At 50.2% G+C, this 13442-nt stretch overlaps 3 protein-coding genes across 3 annotated transcripts; all 3 read right to left on the reverse strand.

The window, feature by feature from the left end:
- Positions 1 to 464: 464 nt before the first annotated feature.
- Positions 465 to 2828, reverse strand: FMAN_04899 (putative lipase 5; the record flags this gene model as incomplete). The annotated part of the gene is made up of 2 exons (XM_041828339.1): positions 465 to 1798; positions 1850 to 2828. The coding sequence occupies 2 exons, from the start codon at positions 2826 to 2828 to the stop codon at positions 465 to 467; spliced, it is 2313 nt and encodes a 770-aa protein (XP_041679212.1).
- A 709-nt stretch (positions 2829 to 3537) lies between these two features.
- On the reverse strand, positions 3538 to 4388 carry FMAN_04898 (putative GTP-binding protein SAR1; the record flags this gene model as incomplete). The annotated part of the gene is made up of 5 exons (XM_041828340.1): positions 3538 to 3878; positions 3934 to 3999; positions 4052 to 4091; positions 4203 to 4306; positions 4370 to 4388. 5 exons carry the CDS (start codon positions 4386 to 4388, stop codon positions 3538 to 3540), a joined length of 570 nt encoding a protein of 189 aa, XP_041679213.1.
- Positions 4389 to 5327: 939 nt separating this feature from the next.
- FMAN_04897 (uncharacterized protein) lies at positions 5328 to 7481 on the reverse strand (the record flags this gene model as incomplete). The annotated part of the gene is made up of 1 exon (XM_041828341.1): positions 5328 to 7481. One exon carries the CDS (start codon positions 7479 to 7481, stop codon positions 5328 to 5330), a length of 2154 nt encoding a protein of 717 aa, XP_041679214.1.
- Positions 7482 to 13442: the final 5961 nt, after the last annotated feature.

Here is a 13442-nt window from a genome sequence, read left to right on the forward strand (position 1 = left end):
GCCGGTGATCGGATTATCTCACTCCCCACTTGCCGCCTGCACTGAATGGCTCCTTTGCCGTACGCGCCACCGTGTTCTCAGCACAGAGGACCCTAGCTACTGGACCTAAACAATTTTAGAAAGGACAGCCACTGTTTCTTAGTGCACTCAGCCCTGCAGTTTATGACCTTCTAGCGCCAATCCCAACTCTATTCTATTTCGAGCCCAACTAACAGAACGGAGCAACTGAATTATATATTACTTGAATAGGATCAAGACCATCCGGCCATATAATTTGACAAATGAAACGCTTGATGTATATTAAAGACGCTTATAATGATAAATGATCTACTTGCTCCTCCCAGTCCCAATCCAATTTTCAGACCCAAACCTATAAAGCAACCTTGAAGCTATGCTACAAATCTAGAGACATCCAATGTTGCTCGTATTATATCCACTCCCATCCATCTTACACGATACTCAGCTCAACCGCTAACCTCCGAGTCACTCTTCTCTCCGGGCTCCTCGTAAAGAGTGTTCTCGTCGAGTGTCGTCATACCAAGACCGAGACCACTGAGATCTTCCACGTCGGTCTCGTCCTCTGTAGTTGCACCATTGCCCATCTCCTCCGCCAGAATGTTTCTGATATCCTCTTCGCTGAGAATAGTTTGAATGCTACCCCGACGCACCCATGGTCTTGAATCAGACCGTCCACGTTCAACCAGTCGCTCAATCTTGAGTCTGTTCTCAATAAACTTGAGCTTGGGGAAAGCACTTTGCTTTCCTTCGTGAATCATACGGGATAGTCGATGGGGATCGGGATCTGATAGAATGCGCCAGAAGTCTGAAATCCTCGACTTTGGCCAAATCGTAATAGTACCGCTGAATTGTTGAAGCCAAAGCTGACTCCAGTCTTGACCAAGAGGCCGGGGCAACAACTCGGCATGGCGGATAAACTTGAGCCACTTGTTCATATCCAGTTTGAGATAGTGCTCAAACGCGGACATCAGGTAGCCACCTCGCCATCCACGCCCCTTGCGATGGGTGACTGGGTGACCAACTGAGCCTCGAGAAGAGAAAAAGAAAAGATTGATGTGTGGGTTGACTTGGCTGACAATTGTAAAGTTGACGTTGAAGTGTGTGTTCAAGGCCTTGATGGGAATATCTGTCCGCAAACTGCCATCTTTCCACTTGTGGCCAAAAGAGTACGGCTCTAGCGAACCGTCTCGAGTCTTCATCATGAGGACGACAGGGTTGATAATTCCGGGTACAGCGGCCGATGCCAACACCGCCGACCAGATAACACAATCGGGGCTTGTAAGGTAGTTGCAAAGAATCGTCGGCGAATGGGGGTCAGCTGGCACACAGGTAACATTGAGAATGCGACCTGTTCGTTCATAAGCTTCTCGGAATGTCAAGGAGCCATGTGTCCACCAGCCGCATCGTCGCGCCCAGTCAACGGAGTCAAAACGAGCTCCAGTCTTCCACCATCGAGGAATCCAGACTGTAAATGGTTCGCGGCAGGCGTTGATCCGCTCAGAAAGCGCTGGCACAAGAAGTTGCTTAAGCTCATCATTCGTTCGAGTGGCCACCAAAGCAGCTACTAGAGCACCACCACTGGTACCTGTAATGACATCTGGGAGCAGATCCGCATCGAGCAAAGCTCGGACAACACCAATGTGATAGTAGGCAAAGGCTGCGCCTCCCGAGAGACAGAGAGCTGTTCTTCCGTAGTTCGCATAGACGTGCTTGAACAGAACTCGCTTCTGCTCCATCTCAAGTTGTTTGGTGTTTATAAGAAATTTGATGCACTTCTCCTCTGCTTCAGGTTAGAATCTTGGAGTCTCTAGCTGGGGCATTAGGAACTCACCTTCATCGAGGAAATTCTGTACCAGATTCTTGGTTCCATAGTACGTTTGGCTGTACAACCTTGCGTTCTCAACGCCAACAAAGTTATTCTTCACGCAAGCTTCGATCAAGGTCTTCAGCTCATCCACCGCTTTACCTCCATCACCCTTCTCGCCCTTGCTTTCTTGCTCTTCAGCGCGCAATCTTGTCTTCTTCATCTGCTCCCAAACTCTTCGAACGGTCTTGGAATCGTAGTATGCGAAATCGTTCTCTTCCCTCCATGTTTGTCGGCCAAGGTAGTTGTCGAGCTCCTTTGCGGCGCTTACCCAATCGTCATACTTCGACGCATTTCGCAAATTTCGTCGGAGTCTTTCTCGCTGGCCGCGCCATGTGAAAAAATGCTCGTACACCCAGATGTATAGTCTTGTCGAGAGATAGGCAACGACAAGTCCGCCCAGCCACGCAAACACGAAGAAAAGCAGAGGCCATTTTGAAAGTTGATATAGATATCCCTCTCGAGTCTCGTCCTTGGTGCGGGTCCCTAGAAGACCTTCAACAGCCCCCTTTCCACCCCTGCGCTTTCTCTTGCTTCGCCTCGAACCACGCCGACGGCTATAGATCTTTTCGTTGACGGGCGCCCAATCGTTCTGCGCCGTGATAAAAGTCCCTTGACTTGGTGTCGGCGGAACAGGAAGATCTCCAGAAGCAGCGTCCGCGGCGGCAGCGACAGCAGCTACATCATCCGCAAGGCCAGATTCGACCTGCGAAGGCCTCTTTGTCACACTGAACGAACTCGGGCTGCGTGGCGACCGAGCACCGTTTTCATCGGCTGGACTCTGAAGCGGATCAGGAGCCTGGAGCGCCTTCTCAAAGGCTTCCAAGTCTTGCGTATCGACGAATTCAGTGTCGACATCAGGAAGAAGGGAGGGGTCGAAAGATTCCGGTGGAAATCCATAGACTGGATCGCGAGGCAGTAGTGAGGAATACGACGAGGACGACATTGCGATCGATTTTATGCTATGATCTCTAACCCATTGCTGACAGGAGAGAGAAATAAGTCGGATTTCCTGAAATCGTGAGATGTTACAGCGGGTTAAGGGAGAAATTGATTACTATGATGCGAAGCTCTGTTGGGTTGCCTTGTGACGATTCTAGTAACATGACGTAGATTCGTTGGGGAAACTGTACAGAGGTACATTTCCCGGGGATCCATACCAGTCCGTCTTGGCGAACCGAGGCCTCTATCGAACACCTGGTATCACCACCTACAGCGATTAGGATGAGCCCACGAGCGCTAATCATGAGATGTAAACGCATAATCTCTCTCTAATTCTTGCCACCTTCTCTTTTAGCTACGATTAAACTAGTTGCATCACGCATCATGATATGTGTTCCGACGACGCCTACCTAGGCACAATAATGTCGTTCATGAGCACAGCCGCCCCTTGTAAAACACCCTAGCACTTAAGACCAGGGGTCTGATTTTTCCATCTTCAGGAGCATTCCCGATATGAAGCTCGGCTCGATTTTGTAGCAAGTAAATATAGTAGAATTGCAGGACCAATGTTCGCCTAAGGAAGAATTCTGAGTCTCATAACACTGGAAATCACTTGTCCTTTCTACCTCTCCCCAAAAGGACTTGACGTAAGGTATACCTCTCTAGCTCACTGCCTCACTTCTTTCAATCCCATCCGTCTTCCCTACTCCTCTCTATACGTACTGCGACAACCAGCGTATACCTTCGCCGTAGCCTTGTCGCATAACCACTGAGCACATGAAGAGCTCGATAGGTCGGATACCCTCGAGAGGGACCTTGCCCTTGCCGGTTGTCTGGTAAAGGCCGAGCTGGTGTCGCATCTCGTCCTCAGAGATAGCATCAGGGTGGTCGATCTTGTTGCCGAGAATGACGAAGGGAACCTTGGAAAGCTCCTCCATGGAGAGGAGGGCGTCGAGCTCGGCCTTGGCCTCACCGAATCGCTCGTGGTCCTTGGCATCGACAAGGAAGACAACGCCGTTGACCTCGGGGAAATAGTCGCGCCAGATACGTCGGGCTATAAAATTTGTTAGACATATTTGCGGAGTTGAAGGTGTGGTGTATTGGCATACCCTGCTGGTGACCGCCGAGATCGAAGGTGGTGAATCGAACGTTGCCGATGGCAAGCTCCTCGGATGCTGTGATGTCTCAGTATAAACGCCTTGTCGATGCTTTCACAGAGGATCTTACTGGGGTGAAGAGTGGGCTGGAGGATAGCGACACGGTCGTTCTGTAAATCCATCATTAGTCGTCATATATCTCCAAAACCGCCACCGCTGGTAACAAGTATCTGAGCTGATAACCATCCACCCAACAATCCAACCGCATTGTGTCGACGTACCTTCAGCATGTGAAGCAGAGTAGTCTTTCCGGCATTGTCGAGACCCAAGAAGAGCAGCTTTGCGTGCTTGTTGAGCAGTCCCAAGGAGGACAGCACATCATAGACTATACGCAGCACGTGTCAGCCCATTCAAGTCACCAGTTGTTTAATCGTAACCGGTTACATACACCAGTTGACAATCCACATGTTGTGTGAGTATTAAAGGTGAGTATTAGGCTGAAATAAAAGGTTGTGGTGTTATTATCTTGCACTGGAGAAAAAGAGTCGTCGTTATCGTTGGCGTCGTGGAATGTAGCTGCTGGTGGATTGTTAGGAGGCGTTGCATTGAACCAAAAGCTGGCAAGAAAGGGACGCCGAAATGGTGCCTGAATTTCAAGGCACATATATCGTCGTGCATGTCACGCCGTACAGTTCCGTCCCTCGAATCCCGAGCTGCAGGTCAGCTGGCACAAACAAGAAGAGTGGCTAAAAATTGTATATTTAGGTACGCATAAGAATATTCTATGTTTACTTGTCCTTTACTACAGGAGTATTCGCAGTTTCATTGCCAAATTGTGGTGTCTCGAGGACTCACTTACACCAAAGTGACCAGCTAGTGACATCCCCGATGGTCAGCGAGACTTAAGTCAATGATGTTGGTAAGTGTGATTAATTGCGTGTAGTCTTATTCATCCAATTATTTTATATCACGGGAAGCGACCATTAATATATGGCAGAGAATCATTGTCGTGATTGATATTTCCGCTAAATGCATTTATGTCATGATAGCCTCTCATCCAACGCCGAGCATGTACCCCAGTAATACCAAATGCTGTATCGGGTATCCAAGCAGTTCAAAATAAGCTCCTTTCCGCCAGTAGCGAGCGTTGTCCGGCCGCTTTATGCAGTATGACAAAGAAAAAAATAGAAAAAATATGTACAGGAAATCTCGAACATTGCGAGCATCCGGGGGTCCATTACCAGTATATACAGTAAAACAATCTCGGAGACCTAGCCGAGAAGGTGTAAGAAAGGACATTTGAGTCATCAAGTTAAATCGTGTAAGATGTATCATCTTCGTCGTAACGTGTCTCGCAGTCTAAATTGAAAGCATCGATGTTCTCTTGCAAGGACAGTCAAGCATGCTTAGATGGAAAGGACATAGTTGGTCTGGTCCTTCTTGCCAGCCATGAGAAGGCCGAGTTCCCTCATGCGTTCCGTGCCGCGACCGGGAACAGGCTTGCGCTCGGGGATCTGGCCTCGTCGAGCGCGGTTGCAGTACTTTTGGTGGAACTTCTCTTTGCGTCGCTGACGCTTACTCTCTAGACCCTTGACGATATCGATAGCACCACGAATGTGGGTATCGTTGTCGTATTTGACCTTGTGTCGGGCCTGCTTTCGCTGGTGGCACATTGCACCGCCACGAGGAAGAGACTTGGTGTGAGTAAGCCCAGGGCGACCAGCCAGGTTGAAATTGACTTGGCCGCAGCGAGGAGATCCAAGAGGGGTGGTGATGGGCTTCCGCATAGGAGCTGGGGACTTGGCCTTTCGAGGGGATTGACGGTCAAACAAAGGCTTGGGTGATCGGCCTCGGACCTTGGGAGGGGGTGAGTGATGACGCTTTGGGGGAGGAGAGCGGAATCGCTTGGGAGATGCATGCTCGCTCTTGCGACGGCGACGAGGGCGGTCACGCTCCTGATGAAGGTCCTCCATTTTGCCCTGGAAGAACTCATCATCCTCGTCACTCGAGTGGTGAACAGGGTTGAAGATCTCACCCTCGTTTTCCTCCTCAGGCTCAGAGGCAGGGAAACTGGGGTCGATGTCCTGAGGAATGACGCGAAGCTTTTCATTTCGTCGAGCTGCGAGGCAAGAAAGGTAGGCTTCCTCGAGAGGACGGTCCTCATCCAGTGTACCGCAGACAAAGTCAGTGCTATCAGGAAGATCAGGAGCCTCCTCAGCATATCTGACGCGCTTTGAGCGACGGTTGGCACGCTCTTTGTCTACGGTAGTGATAGAAGAGTCAGACTGCAACTCGTGAAGAGAAGGGCGGCGCATGAGAGTAGCACCCGATCCGATATGAACCACAGACTTGGCTCCAGGAGTCCAGAGACGCATATCATCGTCCTCATCATCCTCATCAGAGTCAGCGAAGCCAGTCTCTTCATCGGTGTGATAGCCGTCAGAGTCGTCATCGTCCTCCTCGTCCTCCTCATCATCCTCGTCGAGCTCAACATCGAGTTCGTCATCCTCATCCTCATCTTCATCCCCGTCCTCATCATCCTCGTCGTCAACGTCAGCATCCTCTTCATCCTCAAGCTCGTCTTCTTCCTCTTGGGCCTCTTCCTCTGCCTCGGTAGCCAGGCGTCGAATGTTGTTCTCCTTGGTCAGAGTGTCATTGATTGTCAGTTTGGTTGCAACAGCATTGCTATCGCGTCGGATCCAATCGTCCTCTCGAGTGATACCACTAGCAAACTCGTGGAACTGTGAACTGTCCGTGACAAGGTCAGAGGAATCGGCACGGAGAAATCGAGGACGCGACATCGAGTGTCGACGAGGTGTGACCTGGCGGGGTGCAGCAAACGCCAGTGCTGACATTCGCTTGGGGGTTGAAGGAGATTCAGCCTTTGGAGTTGCGTCCTTCTTAGCGCAGTTCTCAGTATACCGGGGAGGAGTGTTCTGGGTAGAAGCGGGTCGAGCTGGGCATGCAAACTTGATGCACGACTTGCGAGGAGCTTCCTGAGCAGAAGGCGCCTTGGCCATAGGTTGGGATCGAGGAGGTTGTTCCTGGACCACGGGCTTGGCACCGCATGCAAACTGAATGCTTCGCTTGCGAGGCTCCTCAGTCTTGCCTTGCTGTAACCTGACAGCAGCACCTAGCAAAGAAACATGTGTAGGCTCGGCAGCACGTCCATCGTGCAAGCGTAGCATGGCCATTTCAGGAAGGGGAGGGCTTGGTGTGTTCGGTCTTGAAGGGCTAGTAAAACCAGTATCGCTCGTGAGATCGGCGGTCGAAGCGAGGCTGATGTTGCTAACAAGGGAGCGGCGTCGCTGGGTGTTGGCCATGGGTCGTGAGATAGTCTGGGGAGTGTAGAGGTCGTCGTCTGAGTTTCCATTGATAGCCTTGGTCAACAGAGAGGACTTTTCAGTGGGAGGTCGAATGGTAGTTCGCTGGAAATCGTTGGCAGTAAACTGCTGTTTCTTAAGGGTTATCTCAGGCGGTTCGTCGGCCTCCTCGAGCTCTTCTGAACCATGAGCCACCCATAGGGTGTCTGGGTTATTGGTAGTCATGTTGGTCGTCATATTGGTCGATAGAGTGTGGGGTTTGATCGGGAGCTTAGGATAATAGTTGTTGAAATAGTCGAGAAGGCGTGTATGTGTCGTATAGTAGTTGAGGTACAGGACGTTGCAGTTGTGTTGTTGCCTGGGCAATAGCAGCGTCAAAGGTGGCGGTTAAAAGTGTCCCTGAGGACAGTGGTGCTATAACAGCAAGACAAACATCGTCAACTGGAATAGTTTAGAGTAGGTTGTTGGTTGGGGTGGTTGCTTTGTGCGTGAGGGTGCTTTGATATGGGTCGATGGCAGAAGTGAGATGCAATGCAGGGCCGGGCCGGACTGGGCTTTTGAGTAGAAGCTAGAAGAGGAGTAGAAAAGGCGGCTGATTCCCAAGTTGCAGGATTTCCCCAATCTCAATTCAGGGTGGCGTCTGTGCTGTGTTGTGTAGGTGGGTGTATGGATTGTTGTGGGTGTGTGAGCCGCTGTTCTGTTTATTGCGCGTGGAGACTGCTGCATATGACGTTCTCCGAGGGCGGGCACGAGTACGGCACCGTTTTGTAGTGTAACTCTATGTACAGCACAGTACAGTACAGATCAAGGTCTGAGACAAAGTTGCTCGACAGGGACAAGGGGGGGGAGGGATAAAGGGTGTACAGATGCTTTGTAGATTGTTTTAGAAGAAACAACTAAAAACACTGAACAGAACAAAACAAAACAAAGAAAGGGCTGGAGAAGGGCGAGGCAATTATTTGAGGCAGTGAGAAAAAGAGACAGACGAGGGTGGCCTCGGGTCCCGTCTTTTTGATTTATTAATAAGGTAAGCCTTGTTAATCGGCGCGAAGCCAGCGAGAACGGAAAGAGAAAAAAATGCAGGTGGAAATGAACGAAAATTGACGGGAATACCTGACGCTCCAAGGAAGACGCCAGCGAAAAAAAGGTACCGGCCGACTCTGGGCGGAGGTCACTTTCAGGTTGGGGCCAACGACGACAAGGAACGGGATGAAATTTAGGGGGGGCCGTTCCCTGAGATACCCTAAATTAAGAGGACGATGGGCGATTTGCCGTGCCAGGAGCGGGTAAAAAATGGAGTCCTGTTGCCATTGCCAAAGAAATTTTACTAGCACGGGTCAGAAGCAGAGGAATTGACTGGCCTGACTGACTGGCTTGTTACATTTCACAGGGCGCCATGTACTAAGGGCTCAGGGCAGGGCTTCAGGTAATACGCTATCACCAATTGATGCTGAGGTGTGAGTGGACATGACTGACTTACTGACTGATTGACTGACTTGAAATGACTGACTGATGGAAGCCAAGTTTCGAGTAAGCCCCAGCCTTAGCCGCCTGAGGAAGATGAATTCCTGGTTCACGGCATATTTTTGCGCCCTTTTTTCGCGTCCTCCTGGGCTAGGCTTTTCAACGCCTAGATCGATCCATGGCTTTTCCCCCCTTGTTGTGCACCTCGAGGTAATAGACCAGGGTGCCAAAATAAACTGGTCTAGAAACCTGGTAGAAATATTAAGCTTACCCAAGTCCTTTTTGTCACTTAGGACAAAGGTACTGATAGCTAGTAGCTTTTTTTGTCTCCCCCAGCCGCGAAAAAAAATAAAAAACCATGCCCTGTAAGTGTCTTGCTCCGCTGCTGACGCTCCGAATCGAGTCCGCTTTTCCACGGCGCCGAGAAACAGAGCAGCCGTATAGGATCCATTCCGATCCAAAATTACAGATCCAATGTTGAGGCGAGCATTTACGCATTCCGAGGTCCCAATTTCGGTACGCAGACCGCTCTCAACTCGTTCAGCCCAGTGCATTTCTCCCTTTTCTCTACAGTACGTACGTAGGGAGGTAGACACATCCCTCCGAGGCCACAGTCAGATTTTGTCCAGTCAGGGTCTTCTCAATTGACCAGTGGCGCCTGTCAGCGACGTCCAAACTGAGATAGAGCGTAGATCCACGTTGTTCTATAGCCGAAAACAGGTCGCCCTGATCTACTGTGTGTCACACCGTCCTGACTCTGTCCTGCCTCTGAGAGGCCTGAGGGTTGTCGGGCAGTTTCAGGGTCACGACTCGCTGCTTCGTATACCGTGTGAAGATGACCACAGGGCGCTGCTTGCACTGCCCTCCTCCAAGCCTCATGCTCGCATAATCATCCGCAAATACGGTACAGCACATTAGAGTTCTGCCTCTTCTTTTCCAGAAGCAAACCGCCACAGAATTCTTGACCGTTGATTCATCATCCACCCTCGGCAGGCCCACAATGGAATCGTCGCTTGTGAACCTTCCCACCAGTTACGAAGCGTGGTTGTGGTCGTACTAAGCAAACACCATCCGCTTTCATATTCGAGGCGGTGTATCTGTAAATCGCAGCACAGCATTAGCTATTGATGTTGATGTTGATGTTGCTGTCGTGTCGTATTGGTCATTTGATGGCTTGTGACTGACAATCAGTCACTTTGCCAACCAAATCCTCAGATGATAGACAATGACTTGACACACAACTTGCTTGTTTCAGTACGCAGTCACCCCGCGCAAGGGACCATTAGCCTATGCAAGAAGGGTTGATGCGCAAGATGCGCCACAGGCCGCTTTGTTGATCTTTTGGTTTGGCTGGAGGTTTGGTCTGCTACAGGCGTCGACAAAGCCTCGTCTGGTCTATCTCACGCCCTTTGTCAGTGTAACCATGCACAATGCACAAAGAACAGCAACACGAGTTGACGTGCCCTTCATCGCCTACTTTCTTTGCCTTCTCAATCAGGCCTTGTTGCACTGAATATTGCACGTTTCTACTCTTGGCTAACCCCAAGCCGTGGGGGTACAGGCTGCAGAGCACAGCAGAGCAACAACTGATCCAGACCTGATGCTCGCCTCGTCGCTCTTCAACTTCCCCACAATCACCTGTTCCGTTCATGGCAGACTGCCTTTCTACTGGTGCCATTTCCGCACTCGCAAGCTAAGCTGCCGTCTGCGTCTTCGTCTGCGATCTACCCTTGCTTCAGGGACGCACGCAGTAGCCGTCTTGGGTGTCATGTTGTCTCTCCAATCTGCATCAACAGCAACCCCTTCGTCCATCCACCAATTGAACCCTTCTCTTACAACCAGGCTCGTGAGCTCTCCCACGTCTGGCCCACTTGCATACAGAAATGCATGCAATGCAAGCCAGAAATCCCCCGATGACGACAGTTTGGCATGGGCATGGATAGACATGGATATGGACATGGACGTGTCTTACTCTTAGCTAGCCTATCTAGCCTGTCCATGTGCCCGCAGAATCAATGGACGCATGAAATCCGAGTCAAGAATCCTTTCAGATCCTCAGAGATCATCTCTCAGGTTTATTACAAAGGACCCTGAAACTGACTAATATAGCAAATAGAAACAATCGTCTCTTTCTCCTATCTCACAAGTTGACAGATGAAACGACTGAAGGGTCCTTTGTACGACCTAAGCTGCGCGATATCCGAGCTTCTCGTGACTCGCAGTACTTCATTTAATACTGCGACGATCATGTAAGGTGTTTGAAACTGTCCAATCCTATCTGGCGCTGTTTATTGATCGCCAATTGCCTCGGTCTCTTCCCGTGATTTGGAGCTGCATGCAGGCAGTGCAACCCCCCTTGAACTTGCTTGAGCAATCAAGGAATGACAGTCGGGGTCTCGGTCTTTGCGATAACGGACCTGTCTGGTTTGATATCAGTTCTCTACTCGCGGCTATGTCAATTGGTACGCGTAGTATCGTACATACAGCAGCGCATTGGCCAAGACTGGCAAGCTGGCTAGGCTGGCTCACTGCTCACTGCTCACTGCTCACTCTCATTCACTGGCATTGGCTCCCTTGAACATTGACGCTCCTCGTCACGTTGACCCGTCCTGCTGGGCACTAACCCCGCGTTGTGAAGTCAAACCCCGCATCTTAAAACAATATGACAGTCAACGCGGTATCAGCGCGTAGCTGTTAAATTCGCATGTTACTCTGCTGTGCTTATGGTGTTTGAGAGGGTGTCTTCTGTGCTCTCACTCATGCAGCCCAGATAGCCTTTCTGAAGTTGACTGTCCAGTGTCCTTCACCCACAGCCCACCCACTCTTTAAACATGGCTCTGACATCGCGAGACTCCGGCGGTGAACATGCTATTTTTTTACGTTGTTGAAATTGCGGCTGGGATCACGAACAAGAAGACATGGAGTAAAATTGAAGCTACAAAGAGGATAATGATCACGAGATGACCGCCATCATGGCAACAATGGAGTCAGCTCTGTGCATTCAAGTTGCTCAGCATACCGCTAAGCAGTATATGGGATAGCCATGAACAGGATATCCTGAGAAGTTGTTTCGATATACTTCTCGAATTCTAACTGCATCCAACATACCTACATAGACTTTGATCTAGCTGGTTTGGAGACCGAGCGCATGGATTTCCAAAGCATCATCACATTGTGACACTATTGAATGCTGAAGAGGATGCAGGTGCATTTATCTACGGTAGATGTCTTCAACTACTCATGCTCATCAAAGCAATGTCACCACCGTGTAAGTCCTTACCCGCACCTCGCATATCGACCCGCATGCCGCAATGCTCCATCTCTCTGCATCGTCAAACAGACCCAGGTCTCGGCCGGTAATACCACTGGACTGACCCGACTCAGAGGACCCATCATCTCGTTGTTTTTATGCCGAGAACAGAGAAGACAGTTGCGCGGTTTTTTGGCAAAGGAGGTGTGGACTGCTGCATGATGGGTTGTACAGCATTCGATGGAGTCTGAGGAGGTGAACTCTCATCTCATTTTCCCTTGCCGCTCTCCCTAGCCGGTTCCTTTCATCCTAAGAAGAGCCGACCGCCCGTGAGATGGCTTGATGTTGATACAACCGCGGGATATGGGTGCCCCTGCTCCAGCCCTTGGGAGAAGCCACATCTACAGATTGAGGAACAAGCATTCTTCGTCATGCAAGATGCACCCTCTATGACGATGACGGTACCGGTCTTGTTGCCGGTTTGAATCTTTGCTTCTGTAGTCAAGTTGCCGATCAGGGACGGGACTTGTCTTGACATGCCCTCCTAGATCTCTGCCAAGAGATTGATTTTCTCCGAAGAGGGCCTGAGCTTTTACAACCTCAGCTACAACTCCCTCGACACGGCGGCTGATGAGGCTGAATACCGACAGAAATTCCTTTGAAAAGTCTAGCGGTCATTCATTAATTACTTGTGCGCCGGAAACTTCCTGGCTTTCCCTGCTCAAGGATGAAGCCATTGTGGGCTCCTGAAAATTTGCTTCCCATCCAGACTTTTCTAGACCAACGGCTTTAAGCTTGCCTTTTTTTCAATTCACTCTTCTCGTCGTTCTCGGTCCGCTAGTGTCGCGATGAGAATTGGCTTGAGTACTTTACGATACCTCCCCAAGCCCAAGGCTTCCTCCACTCACCGACGAATCGTCGGGGCAGAGCTCGTAAAATGCTAACGAAAGTCAATCGTAATTTCTCACCAAGAATGAGGTTCAGCCACAGTCTGACCGCGAATTATGGTCCCGTCAGTGGAGACCTCATCACTTTTTGCAGCTTCCAGCCTTCTCCTTTGAGCTCTTTAACTGTTGTTGAGTCCCGCACCAGCTCGAAGGTTCAAAATTTGGCTTTGCACCCTCTGTCTACCATGTTCCTCCGAGATTTCCCTGTCAACATGGCCGAAACCGTGATGCAATTCACTGCTCAGTGTGTCTTGGCAGGGGCTGGGTTTGAGAAACGTTAATTCCACTGCAGGTACTGTACAGTAACATGCTGTAACAATACTGTACTGTACTGCAGGTATCGGATACGGGCTGAAGTGTCTTGCCAAGAAGGAATTACGCAGAAAGGTGAGATAAGCACAGCTGAACTTGTTTATGCTGCGCCAGGTTGATGATGAAAAGTGAAGATCCGTGACGCCATGAGCCACTCCTGTTGTCACGACGATGCCCAAAAGCTACGTGTATTTCGTGGCAAAGACAACTCTGAGAGTTTCACTT

This window comes from Fusarium mangiferae (assembly GCF_900044065.1).
Source record: "Fusarium mangiferae strain MRC7560 genome assembly, contig: FMAN_scaffold003, whole genome shotgun sequence".
Lineage (NCBI taxonomy): Eukaryota > Fungi > Ascomycota > Sordariomycetes > Hypocreales > Nectriaceae > Fusarium > Fusarium mangiferae.